This window comes from Lathyrus oleraceus, chromosome 1, assembly GCF_024323335.1.
Source record: "Lathyrus oleraceus cultivar Zhongwan6 chromosome 1, CAAS_Psat_ZW6_1.0, whole genome shotgun sequence".
NCBI lineage: Eukaryota > Viridiplantae > Streptophyta > Magnoliopsida > Fabales > Fabaceae > Lathyrus > Lathyrus oleraceus.
Window position 1 is genome coordinate 374,776,713 of NC_066579.1, and position 16,403 is coordinate 374,793,115.

The following is a 16,403-nucleotide window of genomic DNA, read 5'->3' on the forward strand; positions in this document are numbered from 1 at the left end:
TTAACCGAACACTCTTCGTTGTTCTCGACTTTCCATGTCCTAATATCCTCTATGTTACCTAAGGAAATAAAGGCGTATGATGAATTTCATTGATCGTGGATATATTTGTCCCCTAAGTTTATAATGTTGGAAACATTAAGCTGATCCAAATGAGCATTCTCTTAGGGGAGGTTTCGAATTAACAAGCCATTATGCAGTCTCATCCCACAGTGGTACAAAATATTAACCATTAAATATGAAGTTATGGTAAAAGAAATTGTAGCATAAATATGGGTAGTACTTCTATGGTAAAGAAACATGGGTAGTACAGAAAATTAACCATTAAATATGCATAACTATGGGTAGTACAACTACGGTAAAGAAATATGAGTAGTACAAAACAACTCACTTACCTTGACAATATTCCAATTAGGCTTCTTATTCTTAATAGCTCTTAATAAATCATATTTTTCAACATCTCTGATAAAAGAAATTTCAACAAAAGTAAGTTATAAATATAAAGTTAAAAGGTACATAAATAAACTATAAATGATATATCTTGATTTAGGCTTCTTACCCCTCAAGTATGACCTTAATATTTTTTTTGGGAGGTTTGTTAATGATCAAAACCAAAAGATATCATTATCTTTGGGACAAATAACAAACAACTACCAATGATTGTTGTAGTTTCAAAACAAAAGAGTTAGAATCACTAAAATAAAAATCTTACAAAATAACATATAAAAAAACTATAAAACCTTGAAGGAAACATGTACTTACCGATTTAACAATGGTCCAAAGTAATTTTTTTTTGAATTTCCATCCAACTTATTTTGTATATATGACTTAATAACTTCGGCAGGTTTGGTAGAAATTAGCGTCCTATGTGGATCTAGAAGCCCAAATAATTCGCTGATATTCTTGGAGTTACAAATGCAATGTAGATATCTGAATTGATGAAATAAATTTTATTACTCATTATATAACTTTGTCTTTTCAGGTTACATCTATAAAAAATAATAAAGAACAAAATTTTGTTAATAACTACACTACTCTCTTTTTATAGAGTCTAATATAAAAAAACTATAATAACTATACTATTTTGTTAAATTATAAAACATCACACGAAGAAACGATCATTCAAATATAAAAATAAAAAACTGATGACTAACAAAAAAAATTTATATTAAATATTTAAATTTCTTACAAAATTTAAGAATTACAATAATTTTATTAGTTGATCACTTTTCATAATTAATTAAATTTTATTTACAAATTAATAAAATACAATTACACTTCAAATTTTATTCCAAATATGTTACAAAATCTAATTATTATATATGTTAGAAGAGTTAATCACAACTAAACACAAGTAACACTCTTTATATAATTCAATCTTTTTAGCTTACACCTAAAAGAATAAAGACTATATACTATTTTGTTAATAACTACAATATTTCTTTTTTTTTCTAGGGCCTAATACTTGAAAATGTAATAACTACACTATTTTATTAAATTAAAAACCATTTAGAACAAAATTAACAGATCATTCAAAAATAAAAATAAAAAACGTATGGCTAACAAAAAAATGATATTAAATATAAAAAAAATTGTAAAATTTAATAACTACAATAATTTTATTAATTGATCAATTTTTGTAACTAATTTGAAATTTATTTACAAATTAAAAAATAAAAAAATATAGAATAGAAATATTTTGGTTTCTAAATATTAAAAAATAATAATCATGTGATTAAACTTTTTAACCGAAAATCAGCTTAATAATCATGTAATTAATAGGAATTTTTTTAATTTTATAATTATAAAATTCTAATGTATAATTTAAAAACAAAATATACACTTCCTCAATAACATGAAATATTCTCAATACCTACAAATAAAAAAGTTACTCTAAACCAAAAAAAAATATCCACAAAATTCAAAATAAGTAACATATTTTAGTCCAACAAAAAAATCTATCTATTATCTGTTATAATATATAAAATCTAATCAAGTGGATTATGTTATAACATATAATATGTCATGTAGCTTATATTTATCACACCAATTAAAATTTGATGTGTCACCTTTAAGATTGAATCTTAAAACAAGTTTACACAATTATACCTTTACTTTTATTCCAAAAACATATGTTACAAAAATATTATTATTAAATATCTCACAAGAGTTAATAATTAAACACAATTATCACTCTTTATATAACTTGGTTTTTTCACCTTACATTTATAAAAAATAATAATAAATACAAAATTTTGTTAGTAACTGCAGTATTCTCTTTTTATAGAATCTAATATCAAAAAAATATAATACCTACACTATTTTTTTAAATTACAAAACATCACAAAAAGAAACGATCATTCAAAAATAAAAATAAAAAACTGATGACTGACAAAAAAAAATTAAATATTTAAATTTCTTACAAAATTTAATAATTACAATAATTTTATTAGTTAATCAATTTTTATAATTAATTCAAATTTTATTTACAACTTAATAAAATACAATTATACTTCAACTTTTATTCCAAATATGTTACAAAAATCTTATTATTATATATCTTAGAAGAGTTAATCACATCTAAATACACGTATCACTCTTTTTATAATTCAATCTATTTTGTTAAATCAAAAAGTATTTTGCACAAAAATAAACCGATCATTAAAAAAAATGGATGGCTAACAAAAAAATGATATTAAAATTATAAAAATTTTGCAAAATTTAATAACTACAATAGTTTTATATTTTGATTAATTTTCGTAACTAATTTGAACTTTATTTAAAATTTAATAAATTAAAAAAAAACAAATAATAATAATTTGGTTTTGAATATTTTTTTTAAAAAGTTAATCATGTGATTAAACTTTGTAATAGAAAATCATCTTATTATTTGATCAACTTTTCTAACTAATTGGAATTTTTTAAACTTTAAAATTATAAAATTCTAGTGTATAATTTAAAAACACAATATACACTTCCTCAATAACATAAATATTCTCAATACCTACAAATAAAAAAATTTATTCTAAACATAAAAAAAATAGCCACAAAGATTTACACTGTCGATTCATCAGCATCATCCGTTTGCATTACTTTATAGTTTTTAAAATAAAAGTCAAACTTATCTTAATATCCAACATCTAGGATTAACTTACTGTGTAAAATTCCTTTACACTGTCAATGTATTTTAATTAAATCCATATATATATATATATATATTATATATATATATATATATATATATATATAATTTATAAAACATCTATTTTGATAAATTAAATCCAAAGCATTCACTCTTAAAATTAAAGAAAGAAACATTTGATGTATCATTTTAATATAGTGTCTCTAAAATAGTTTTAAATTCTTTGTATTCTACATTTTTTATTTCATGTCAAACAAATAAACTAAGTACAAACAACAAATATTTTGATTTTTCGCAAATAAGGATATAAAATTTATAGATTGTTTATCTTTATAATATAAAACATAGTTACTACAATAAAAAGAAAAGATGGTATTTTATAAATAATTATTCTCATATTTCAACAAATATCAACAAAAATATCACATAAATATTTTTTAATATCATTCATAACAAATTTAAATAAGTTTATTTTTTTGAAAAAAATAAGTTAGTAAAGTCATTAGCAGTTGAAACATTGATATTCATCATAATACTAATATTTGACAATATAGAAATAACTTTGAATAGATTTTGAAATTTTATTTAATAATAATTTTAAATAAATTTTAAAATTTATTTAGGACTAAAAGTTAAAACATATCATCAACAACTTAAAATTAAATATCTAAAAAAAAAAATTCCAACCAAAAAGATATAAAATTCAAAATTAAAATAAAACATCAAGCCATGTCTTTTTGAATTATTTAATTTTATGAAATTATATTTTAGATATCATTCAACTTATAAGGATATATTTTTTATTTCAATTAAAATGTAGCTTTTATTTTTAATTAATTGATATTGTTTTCTGAATTACAAATTCGTTGTAAATCAATAAAAATATAAAACTATCGATCATATCTTTAAAAAAAATTCTTAACGTAAATAATATTCAATAAATTTTTTTTTTTTACATTTGTGCATGGCGCGGACCTTAATCTAGTAATATAATAAAAGTGAACCACTAATTATTCTTTTGACAATTCATTCTCTTACTTGCCACATCATTAAAATTACGATGTGACACTCTTCAAAACACAACCTTCAAAAACCTCAATTATTCCTCTAACTAAAATTCATATATACATAATGATTTATTTCCTATGAGTTTGCATTTCATACATAAAATTACATACATGTGCAAATTGTGCATTTATAATACATCAAAACATATATTATTATAAGTTACATATGTCTACAAATAGTTTATCAACCTTACATTAAAACTCAAATTATTAAAATTTAATTCTATTTTCTATTACGCACACTTATTCACCACAAAAAAAATTAATTAATTAATTTTTAAAGCAAATCGATAGAAAAATTATTATAAGGATACAATTTTCTTTGTTTTTCCAAGATAGATAATAAGATTAACTTAACAAAAGAAAATAGTCTAATTTGAATTGAAAAATAGTACATTTATAAATATGGAAATGCAAGGTGGGACATCAAAATAAATTTTAAAACATGAAAGATGACTTCAAAATTAGAATCAATTTTTATGGTTTTTTAGTTATTTTTTTCTTAAATGAGTCGTTGTTCTTCATTTGTTTGGTTTTAATGGATTTTTTTGTTTTTAATTTGTATATGAGAAGTGACTCGTCGTCATAGGATAATATCTGAAGTTCATTATTTCTAATAATAAAAAATATGTAGACTTAGATTGAATCTAAAATAATTAATCATTGAATACCTATATTTATTATTTATAATTTAACAAAAATATGAAGAATATTATTTTGATTATAAATAAAATAAATATAATTAATTATAAAGATAAATAAAATGACGTATAAAATGTTCTTTTTTATATTGATAGTTTTTTACGTTATATATTTTTTAAAAATTGATATTAATATTTATAATAATAATTATAATAATATATAAGTAAACCATGTATATTGATTATTAATTATATATTATAATGCAGTAAGGATCTAATGAACGGTTAATTGTCATAAATTTAATTATTAAATATGTAAAATATGATTGTCAAAATAATAAATGAATATTATTTCCTAATTAAAGTACAATTAAAATCCAATTAATTCTTAATAATGATAAAATTGAATTAATCAATTATTTAATAGGTAAGTAAACAGTCATATCAACCGGTTTTAAACTGTATGAATGGTGAGTTATAAAGAATTTTAAACTATTATAAAATTTTATTATTATACTCATCAAAATGTGTAACTCAATTTCATTCCTTCATCTTCAATTTAGTTCTGAAATAAAATTGATAATTTTTTATTATCATTATGAAATAAATAGTTGTTAATTTGATTTAATTTTATTGTTTAGTAATAAAAATTAAAATTAATTACATATGGATAGTCAAAAGTATAATGTAATAGAACTCAATTAGTTTTTCAATTTTAAGTAATAATATTAATAATAAAAAATTTAAATATTATTTAACATATTCATTATTTCATTTAATTGGGAACAACTTTAAATATAATTTATTCTAAATATTTTTTCTGACCTTCAGTTTTTTTTTAATAACGGCATTAAGTTTTTATCACATTAATATTTTGAATAACTTTTTACGTTGATTTATGACGTTTTGTCTTAATAATTGTCCTTCTTTTACTATTAGTGCTAAATAAACTTTATTTTTATAGAGAATAAAGTTTAGATTTTTTACTAAAGAAGAAAATTTATATTTTGTTGATTCAATCTAAATATTGATAGATCAATTTTAATAAATATTAATTATGAATAATTTCTAGAGTAATATTTGTTTTTATTGAATATTTATCTTAGTAACTTTTTTTATTCCATGTAATTTTATTAATATTGGAGATAATGATTAATATGTATAATACATTGTACATATTTCCTATGCGTCTAATTCTTAAAGGTGTAAAGTTTAGTTCTCATAAAAATAATATAAAATATTTACTTTTTTATTGAATAAAATTTATTAGGCCTTTATTATCTATATTTATTATTTATAATTCAATTAAAATAATTTTATTATTAAAAATAATAAATATAAATAATTATTATCAAGAATAAAATAATGTACAAAAATGATATCTTCTATTTATTTTCATAATGATTGTTTTCTATGTTATATTTAAAAAAAAAAGATGAATATTTATAATAATAAGTAAACACTTTATTTTGGTAATTTTTGGTCCTGGTATGTCATTTTAAATAATTGGTTGGTCGCCATCTGTCGTCGTGACAATGTCTAATCCACTTTTGGTAGTTAACCTTGAGAAACACTCTGAATACACTAAAAAAATAAAAGGAAAAGGAAAATGACTGATCATTATATTTCATCTTTGTGTTTTTAACCTATTTGAAGAATTATAATTATATTTATGTGTATATATATATATATATATATATATATATATATATATATATATATATATATATATATATATATATATATATATATATATATATATATATATATATATATATATATATATATATATATATATATATATATATATATTGATTTATTGAAAACTATAATCAACTATTGGAGATTACGGAAAGGGGAAATTAAACCGTAATTGAAGATATCCAAAATTGAATCTTGCAAGAACAGCTTAATTCCAAATCGATTTGTCGGAAATGGTAGGAAGGGAAAACTCGAACATTCCAAATCGATTTGCCGAAAACGGTATAAATAGATAGATTGCCCATAAGAACTATTCATCCATTTTGACACTCTGGAACTTTGTCCTTGCATATGAGAATAAAATGCATGTATAAAGTTCAGAACCTTGAAAATAGACATCAGAGTCTAATGACAAAATAAGGTTTGGATTAACAAGAGTGCATTAAAGGCGTCTATTTTAGAGGAGTTGACTGATGGTAACCAACCAGAGTTGACATTATTTTTAGAACTTCGTCAATGATTGCATTGATTTAAATTCTGATGATGTTCAAACTTCAAAATCTATTTTGTCTGAGTCTAGAGTCGTTATATCTAGAATCTCTCTGAGACTAGAGTTCAGAGTTTCTAACACCATAATTTAGAATTTGATCATCATTTTGAAATATTGATAATTACGATATTCTTATACCAATAGTAGTTAATATCTTGGAATGTAAAAACCAATCAAAATTGGAACGTGAAAGAATAAAAAAGTGATGTAAAAGTCTAGTATATAGAGAAATTGAAAACAATAATATTTGCTTCTTATTATTAACTTAATAGCAAGATATTACAGATAATTCATGGTACATACAACAGAAACAGAAGCAATTAAAATCTCACAAACAAATCACAAGATAACATAATACTTAAAGGAAACAGATAAAAAGGTGAAGAATACAAAGACACAAGCAGTAAAAAGAGCAGACAATGGATGATAGGTCTTATTTAGAATATGTAACATACTATACATAGCATGACGCATAAGACGTTGCTATTAATTATAGTATGTATGACCCGTGAAATAAAAACAAATTACCAGGTAGGTAAGAACCTAGTAAGTAATCACTTTTTAGCAAGGAGTTTTTGAATCTCTCGCTCAGGTGTATATGCGGGGGCAGAGGGCTTAGCATCCCAAACAAAAGCTCCAACAAGTGATCCACGGTTAAGGAGGTATTCGCATCCCTCAATAATGGTTTTAGATTTAATAGCTTCATAGGTGCTGACTCCTACCAAGAATTTATCTAACGCAGTACCATATTCAGTAACTAGTTTTTTAAAGAGCTTTTCAAAATCGTCCACTGTGTTAAAATACTGATTGTAGAACTTGTAGTCAATCCAGTCAATATAGCCTTTGTTGTCGCGATAAAGTTTGAGGTAGTAGGATTGGGAATTCTCTGTTGGACCAATGGACACCACTTTCATGGATTTGGAAACAACTGGATCAACCTTGAGTTGTTTTATCACCTCTCCTATACAGTTGGAAAAGTCACTGATACTGGAACTGATTTTTTCATAGTTAATATCAATACCGTCAAGTACGTCATCGTTGGGGACTTTGGTCTGGTAGTTTAGGATGATCCCTTTGATTGATGATGTGGCATTCACAATCCAGTCTTCATTATTCTTAGGGTTGAATGTATCTTCAGGGCCAATGCCTCCTATGCTTATTACCACTTTCACTTTCACGTTGTTAAGCTTTTTCTTTAGTTCCACCACCTTTTCTGGGCTAAAGTTCGTGAAGTTCCAATTGCTGTCAAAAAGTCCTGTGCCTTTTCCGTCAACATGCGTCTCTGTGGCAAAGCACAGAATGAAGTGGAATTCTTTTATATCGGCATTGATCATTTCATCAGGAAAATGATCTATATAATCTCCCATGCCAATGTATTCTCGGAAAATGGTAGGCGTCACAGTGGTAGATCCTGACATTGTGATTTACTTTCTTTTTGAATGAGGATTTAATTGGTTGTGGTTGGAATGACAACACTCCTGTTGCCCTTTTATAAGCCTAGAGGTCCTATTTTTAATCAAACTTTTATTTATTAGTCTTCTTAATCTAATGCCATTTTATTGCTTTGCAATATAAACTATTAAACAACGCGACTAGACAATAACGACGGCAATATGAAAATTTAAAACTATATACAAATATGACTAGACAAAAACCAAGGGTGAAGAACGTTCCTAACTACATCAATAACTCATGCAATTAATATTCTCAACACCACTACATATACAATAAAGTATGCAAACACTTGCCTATATTAATTTTTTTTTTTCAAATTTAATCTCATGGATTAAGTTAGAAGGAAACTTCTTCAAATTAAAAATTAGTACATATGTCATCCTTCCCTTATAAATGTTCACACTATGGTTTGTTAGAGATTCATAAAATATAAAAAAAAAAACTTTGGACTTTTATACAATATCAACCCAACTTTACAATAATTTGAGTTTTTTTTCCGAATGATAAACTCAACAACCTTAAACCAATAATTTGTGTTCGCCAATATAAGAATGAAGGGAATATGGAGAAGTTTTTTCCCAATTTTGTAGATTGAGTTTCCCTTATTTTTTTTAGTCTTTCCCTCTTCTCTAAGAGCATTTTTATAGGAGTAACCTTCACCACATATTCAGAGCTTCAAAGCTCTGGCTCTCGGCCTTCTGTTTTGCTTTACTATCTTTGACCACATATTTCAAGGTACCTAATCTTCACATCAGTTTTTCATTCAAGAGTTTACAATATTTTCGTTACGATGAACGATAAACCTATTATCATAGAGAGTGACTCTGATAGTAATGTTTCTTCTTCTTAGAGATGGGGAATAAATTCCAAGTTGCATTCCTTTTTCTATGTGGGCAGGGATTCTGATTCTAAGATTGTTTCTCTCGTTTGGGATTTCAAAATAGAAGGAGTATTCGACGACTCATTTTTTATGGGAAAAAAATTTCTGACGGCCCTTCGGAGCACCCTGACGCTCAGTAATCAAAAGTAAGTATTTGTTTTAGCATATTCAAAAGTTGAATTGTTGAAATGAGACAACCATAAGGATTGTTATAGAGAATAAAATAACTTGTGCTCACATATTAGAGATCGAATAATTTGGAGATCATTAGAATGTTCAACTCTGATACTTTTGAATGTCTATATATAATTGGCATCCTAAATGACTCTATGTATTTATGTCACTTGATTCCATATAAAAAAATTATTAATAATAAATAAATAAAATAAAGAATTTAAAAGACAACTCAAGCTATATTGTGAAATAAGTCAGTCGAATAATGTTTCAGCAACTATTTTGTAAAGTTCATTGACTTATAGGTTGTTGTTGTTGAAGGATAGAACATATAGATAGAAATTTTATGCTAGCTGACTTAGTAATCAAAGACTTGACATATAAGGTCTTTCATATGATTGTTGTCGTTAAGGATGTCCTAGATTAGTGAGAGTCATTCTTTCTTTATGTTTTATAATATTGTTTTGATATCGATACATACTTTATGTTAAGATTATCTGCAGAAATAAAGTTTATGAGGTTATTATTGTTATAACCATTTCTGTATCATTTGTGCAAATATTGAATTTGCAAACGTCAATTTGATCTCAATAAAGAATTCAGTTGGACCAGTTGGAAATAGATATGATTCAGATATTACATTACATAAAGTGTCCATGTCACTCATTCATATCGATATATGTCATCAAGTACATTGATGTGGTGGTCGTCAGAGTTCTGTCACGTTATACGTCAGTGACGGCAGCCGCGGTGGTCTCATTGTTGATGTATGAGGTGGATCAGATTGTAAAGTTGAAATCTAAAGATGAAATAGTATTTGGATGCGCGCCTAAAGAATTATGATATAATTATTAAAATATATTGGTCAAGTGGGAGATTGTTGGAATATTTTAATACTTAGTATTATAGTATTATTTTAATAATTATGTGGCCAAATATATTTATTTAATTATATTAGGCTTTTTTTTATCAATTAAGTATCTTAAATAATTAAGTGATCAAATAGAGTTAAAGGACTTATTAGATTTTATTTAGAAATTATTTAATTAATCAATTAAATATTGGATATGGACTCAAATATTAGTGGATTATGATTCTTATAATAATTCAATTTTGTCAAAAATCTATTTTTTACTTTTATTGTGTATAGCGTCCAAACGGACACTTTGTGTCCGTCTGTCCACTTTTTTAATAAACACACGTGAAAATATATATGATATTATTTTATTTAATGTTAATTTTAGTTGGATCTTATATAAGAAGTTAATAGTAGGAAGTTATTTAAAAGATGATAATAGTAGTTTCAATATAAGTTATTAGAAGTTATTATGTAAATTATCTAAGGGTAAAATTGGTAGAAAAATAGGCTACACCAAAATCAAGTTTTCCTTTTATATATTGTTATAGATTACTAAATATTAAAACCATACTTTATATAAACTTGTTGTAACAAGTTAGTTTATAATAGCACACTTTTATTTAGAGTGTCGTAACAAGTTAATACCTTAGATAACACTTTTATTTTAAAGTGTTATCTAAGAGCTACATGTTTTTAACATAATAATGTGTTACATGATGACAAAGCTTTCACATTGTCCTACACAAAACCAAGGTAATTCTAAAAGTGTCATGATTAATTTTTTTTTACACATATATGACATATTTTCTTAGTTTATCTAAACCGATGGAATGGATCTATCAGGGATCTCTCTTCGAATCCTTGTCACTTCATTTTTTGTTTTTTATTTATTTTTCAATTGGATTAGGGACCAAGTGTTACATTTTCTCAAATAGAACCTCTTCCTTTTTGCTTTATTTATTTATTTTTAATTATATAAATAATATTTTCAAATGCCCTTCTTTTAATTGTAATATTCCTCGGTCACATTGCCTAACTGAGAGGTAATATCATTTGTATGCAATTCCAAGAATATAGCACTATGCTACCTTTTTTAATTATAAATTAGTCTATTCTCTCGGTTATTCCCTATACCAACATGTAAGTTATTTTGCATGAATACTTCACATAACTAAATTTAAAAAATTTATTTACCTATCAACACTCCTTGTTTCATTCTTTGGAAAAAAAACCCTAGGTAGTTTTCATCTTTCATGAACAACTCAAACATCAAAACTCATATTTCATCTTCCAAAAACAACTCGAACATCAACTCTTCCAACCTAAAGAAGCTTTGTCATCACGTTTTCTATACGTAACTCACTTTATTTATTGACATAAGCACTTATGAATATGTTAGTTTGATAAAAATATTGTTTTTCTTTAGTGTGTCTTTCAGTTTATTTTGGATTTTAGAGTAGAATCAGTTTTGAATAGAAAATATTGATGCATTTTGTATGTTACAACTCTAGAATAATTTTTATTAGAGGTTGTTTGGATTGGATTATCTATTGATATAAGCCCTTATGAACATAAGCTTCTTTCATCATATTTATCTAAGCACTCTATCCTGATTTTGAAAAACAAATTATAGTTATTAGCTTATAAAAATGTTGTTTTTCTTGAATAATGTTAGTTTGTGATGTATGTTCTTAGGAGGTGTACCACGAGTATAGTATTATTCATATGCATTAGGTTCATTAGCAAATATCTTGAAATGTTGTGTTTCTTGAATAATCTTAGTTTGAGAATATGCATTAGTTTAACAATATGTTGAATGTATGTTCTTAGGAAGTTTACACACGGATAGGTGATTCGACCAACACCTCCCTTACAACCTCTACTACAACCTCTATTAGTATTAAAAGTAAAAAAAAACTAGAGGTGACACAATGATGATCAAAGTTTCAAAGGCTCACAAAACTGATGTTTGCTTCCTGGTTGATTTTTGTCCAAGAACTGGTAAGGCTATGATGAACATACTGGTAATTTTAGGGGTTGTGTGTCATTATAAGGTAGAAGAAAAGTCAATATTATGATAGATAATTGTCATGGCGTTGATGATGATTTGAAAGATAAATTATGGACATATATTTTGGTCTTTATTAGAAATTTTACAATTTATTTTACAAGTATAGATGACCATTTAGTTTTTTTGTTTAATGCTAATATCATCTCTATTACTTGAATATAGGAAGTGTTTATTATTCTAGAGGTTGATATGCTGAAAATATGGATTAGATATATTGGTAAGCGTTGGAGAGACTTTAAGAAACATCTCACAAGTGATTATATTACAGACCCAAATGGTAACATGCAGACTCCATACCTGATGTATCCATTTATTAGCAAAACCATTTGGGAAAGAATGAGAATAGAGCAAGAAATATCTACCCACATAGATTGTCTCGTGAAGGATATGGTAAACTATAAAAGATAATGATTCAAGAAAAAAGAAAAGAAAAAGAATAAGAGTTTGGGGATCCTTCTAGAAGTCTTGATTGCAACTCATCTCCACCATCACGCCATAAGAAATGAAAGAGGGCACATCAAAGACCAGAAGGTGAGTTCCCATCAAAGGTTACACGCAAAGATGCAAAAAAGATTGTAAATAAATATTATTTTCAACGTTATTTATTTAAGTTTATTTCAATTTGGGTAAAGATGAACGTTTATATGTGTTATAGGATTTATTATTTGAAAAATATAAGGATGGTATCTTTTGTTTTACAAAAACCTCAAGACATCTTGGTAGAAGCGATTTTAACATAGGAGCATGGTGGTCGTGTTTGTGGTCTTGGATGAGGTATCTTTGTTTTTTGATATTCTTTTATTTCCGTAAATATATTACTTGTGCTTTGTGTGTATTAGTTACTTCCTATATAAAAATTAATTGTAGCCATGAAAACAACCCTATAATTTTTTGCGTGGGTATTAGGTTATGAGACTTAAGTTATATATATTGTCTCCGGAGACATTATTAATTAATGGGTTAAGGTATAAACTCTATACATATACTGTATTTAAATTTGCTAAGTTAATATTGTTATTGTTACCTTATCATAATTTATATTTTGTTCAAATTATAGATGTTTGACGACTAAACACCATTCCCACAAAATTATAAAGATGACATCCGATAATGTTGGACAGTTGTCTTCCCATCTTTTTATGAATATCCATTTTGCAACACATGACTTACGACAGGTACGTAAAAACTGCCTTAGTTTCCTATTTGTGATGATTGGCAGGACACTTAAGTCTATCTACCTCAAAAAGTTTAATACAAATGAATAATTCTTCTTTAAAAATACCCATATTTAAAATGACGGAACCCAAAGGTAACCTACACAATATTATTTAAATTTTTGAGGGCTTTGGAAGTATTTATTTAAGGCTAAATTGGACTTATCTCCCAACTTGTTTTATACAAGTGAGTCTTTAATCAACCGCATGCGTAGCGTGATGTTAAACTTAGAGAATTTTTTTTAAATAAACAATTTTTTTAAAAAAATTACAAAAATAACCTTTATTTCAAAAAAATTGCAAAAATGGATACATTTGTGCCCTAATTTGTACATGGGTGCCACCCTAGATGGCGCCTACCCTTAATTGGCGGGCAAGTCGCCACTAGGAGTGGCGCCTACTCCTATTTTCTTTTTTTTCTTTTTTTTAATTTTTGCTTTTTTTTATATTTTTTTTAATATGTTTTTAATTATTTTTTTAAATTTTTAAAATCTTTTTTAACTTGTTTTAAATTTATTAATTTATATTTATATTAATTTACAACATATTATTTACAAGATATCTTTTTTAACATATATAAATAATATATTTTACAAGATATATATATATATATATATATATATATATATATATATATATATATATATATATAAATATATATATATATATATTATATATATATATATAATATATATAATATATATATATATATATATATATATATATATATATATATATAATATATATTAATATATATATATATATATATATAATATATATATATATATATATATATATATATATATATATATATATATATATATATATATATATATATATATATATATATATATATATATATATATATATTATATATATATATATATATATATATATATAATTTATATTGATAAACACAATATATTTATATTAAAATAATACACAAGACAAATATTATAAAGTTTAATTAAAATGCATTATTAATTTGGGATTTATCACATATTATGCGGTCCCTGGTACGATCCGCACGGGGGAGGTCTGACTACTCGTCTAGACGGCTCACGTGGTGGTGGTGCTTCCCTATTCCCAACCCTAGTCCTAACGTGTCCCCTTGCCGTTTGCTGTTGTGGTTGGGTCGAAGTCCCTTAAATGTTGTAGGAAAGGCGAGTGCCCTCTGCGCCCTCAAAGCTTTGTCTCTGTGGGACAAACTGGCTCCTGTTGGGTGCGCCCTCGAAATGTAGCTTTTGGTAGTTGAGGGTTGATTCGGGTTGGCTAAAGAACAATGTTTGTTGTGGTGTGTAGTAGTCTTGTTGGTAATCCTCTTGTATACCTGTGTCGGGGCTAAGTGGAGGACTGGAAGAGCCCGAGACATCGTCGTGATGGAAGTGTTGGGATTGGTGTTGGTGGGGGGATTGAGTTTGTGGTAGGTGTTGGGACTGTTGATGGTGGTGGGAATGTTGAGGTTGGTGTTGGTAATCTTCATGATATTGGGGTTGAGTTTGTGGTATGTATGTTGATTTGGTTGGGGGGTGGACATGTGTTGTGGTGGTTGTTGTTGGTAATATGGTGGTGGTGGTTGTTGTTGGTAATACGGTGGTGGTGGTTGTTGTTGGTAATATGATGGTGGTTGTTGTTGTTGGTAATATTGTGGTGGTTGTTGTTGTTGGGAATATTGTGGTGGTTGTTGTTGTTGGAAATATGGTTGTTGCATTCGGGGATCGTCCAAATAGAACGGGTCAGACACAATCATTTCTGGATTTGTATTTGCTCTATACCAATCCACATATTCCCTTGTCGGCTTCATTTCGTTGGGCGTCACCGGAAATTGTAGAACATAATGGGCACGCTCTTTCCACATTTTATGGAACTCCTTTGCAAATGCCTTCCAATTTTGGGCATACCACTGGTGGCTGACTTTTTTAAGATGCCAAGGTTCCAAAGATATTGGGGGGTCTGGGATTTCTTGATGCATTCTGAATTGCAGTTTGACACTGTCACTTTGGTGCATCTCCACAGTGGTGAACCGCATGATAGCCGTTTTTGTTGTCCAAACAGCTGCATCTTCGGGGTTGGGTTGATGTACCAATCCCAAATATGGCCTCCAAATAAACTGCAAAGAAAAAAATAAATACGTTATTTATTGAGAATGCTTGATATTAATAAATTAGTTAGAAGATGAATGATTTAGTGGTAATACATCTTGTGCTCGGAGACGATCCAAGAGTTGACGATAAAATATTATTTTATTTTTTGGGGTAAGACTGTAATCTAGTCCGGTTGCAATGAACCTAAACAAAAAAAGATAAATAATATTATTTACAAATATTTATAGAATAAATATACAAAATGAAATAACATCATAAATTTACCTAGTTGCGTAGGGGAAGGAGTAGACGTTAGGATTTTCGGGGGCTAGCCTCGGCAATCTCCATCACCCCCATGTTTGGAGCAAAAAAGCACATCCAAAAATGTACAGTGGTCATTTTGTGAATTTTTACACAAAGAGCTATATAGGAAAGCCAATACAGCAGAACCCCAACTATACGTGCTTATTCTATCTATGTCCTCGAGCAAACTCAAGTACATAAACTCGCCACGTCTACTGCATGCATCAGTAGGCCAGGATAAGACATGAACTCGCCACTCTAGGTG

General features: G+C 26.5%; 1 protein-coding gene across 1 annotated transcript; it reads right to left on the reverse strand.

Annotated features, from left to right (window-relative positions):
• Positions 1–7,485: 7,485 nt before the first annotated feature.
• LOC127137515 (chitinase 2) lies at positions 7,486–8,573 on the reverse strand. The gene has a single exon (XM_051063977.1). The coding sequence runs from the start codon at positions 8,514–8,516 to the stop codon at positions 7,653–7,655; it is 864 nt and encodes a 287-aa protein (XP_050919934.1). The 5' UTR covers positions 8,517–8,573; the 3' UTR covers positions 7,486–7,652.
• Positions 8,574–16,403: the final 7,830 nt, after the last annotated feature.

Excerpts from the sequence above, each read along its gene's own strand:
- LOC127137515 (XM_051063977.1), bottom strand. The coding sequence starts at position 8,516 with ATGTCAGGATCTACCACTGTGACGCCTACCATTTTCCGAGAATACATT.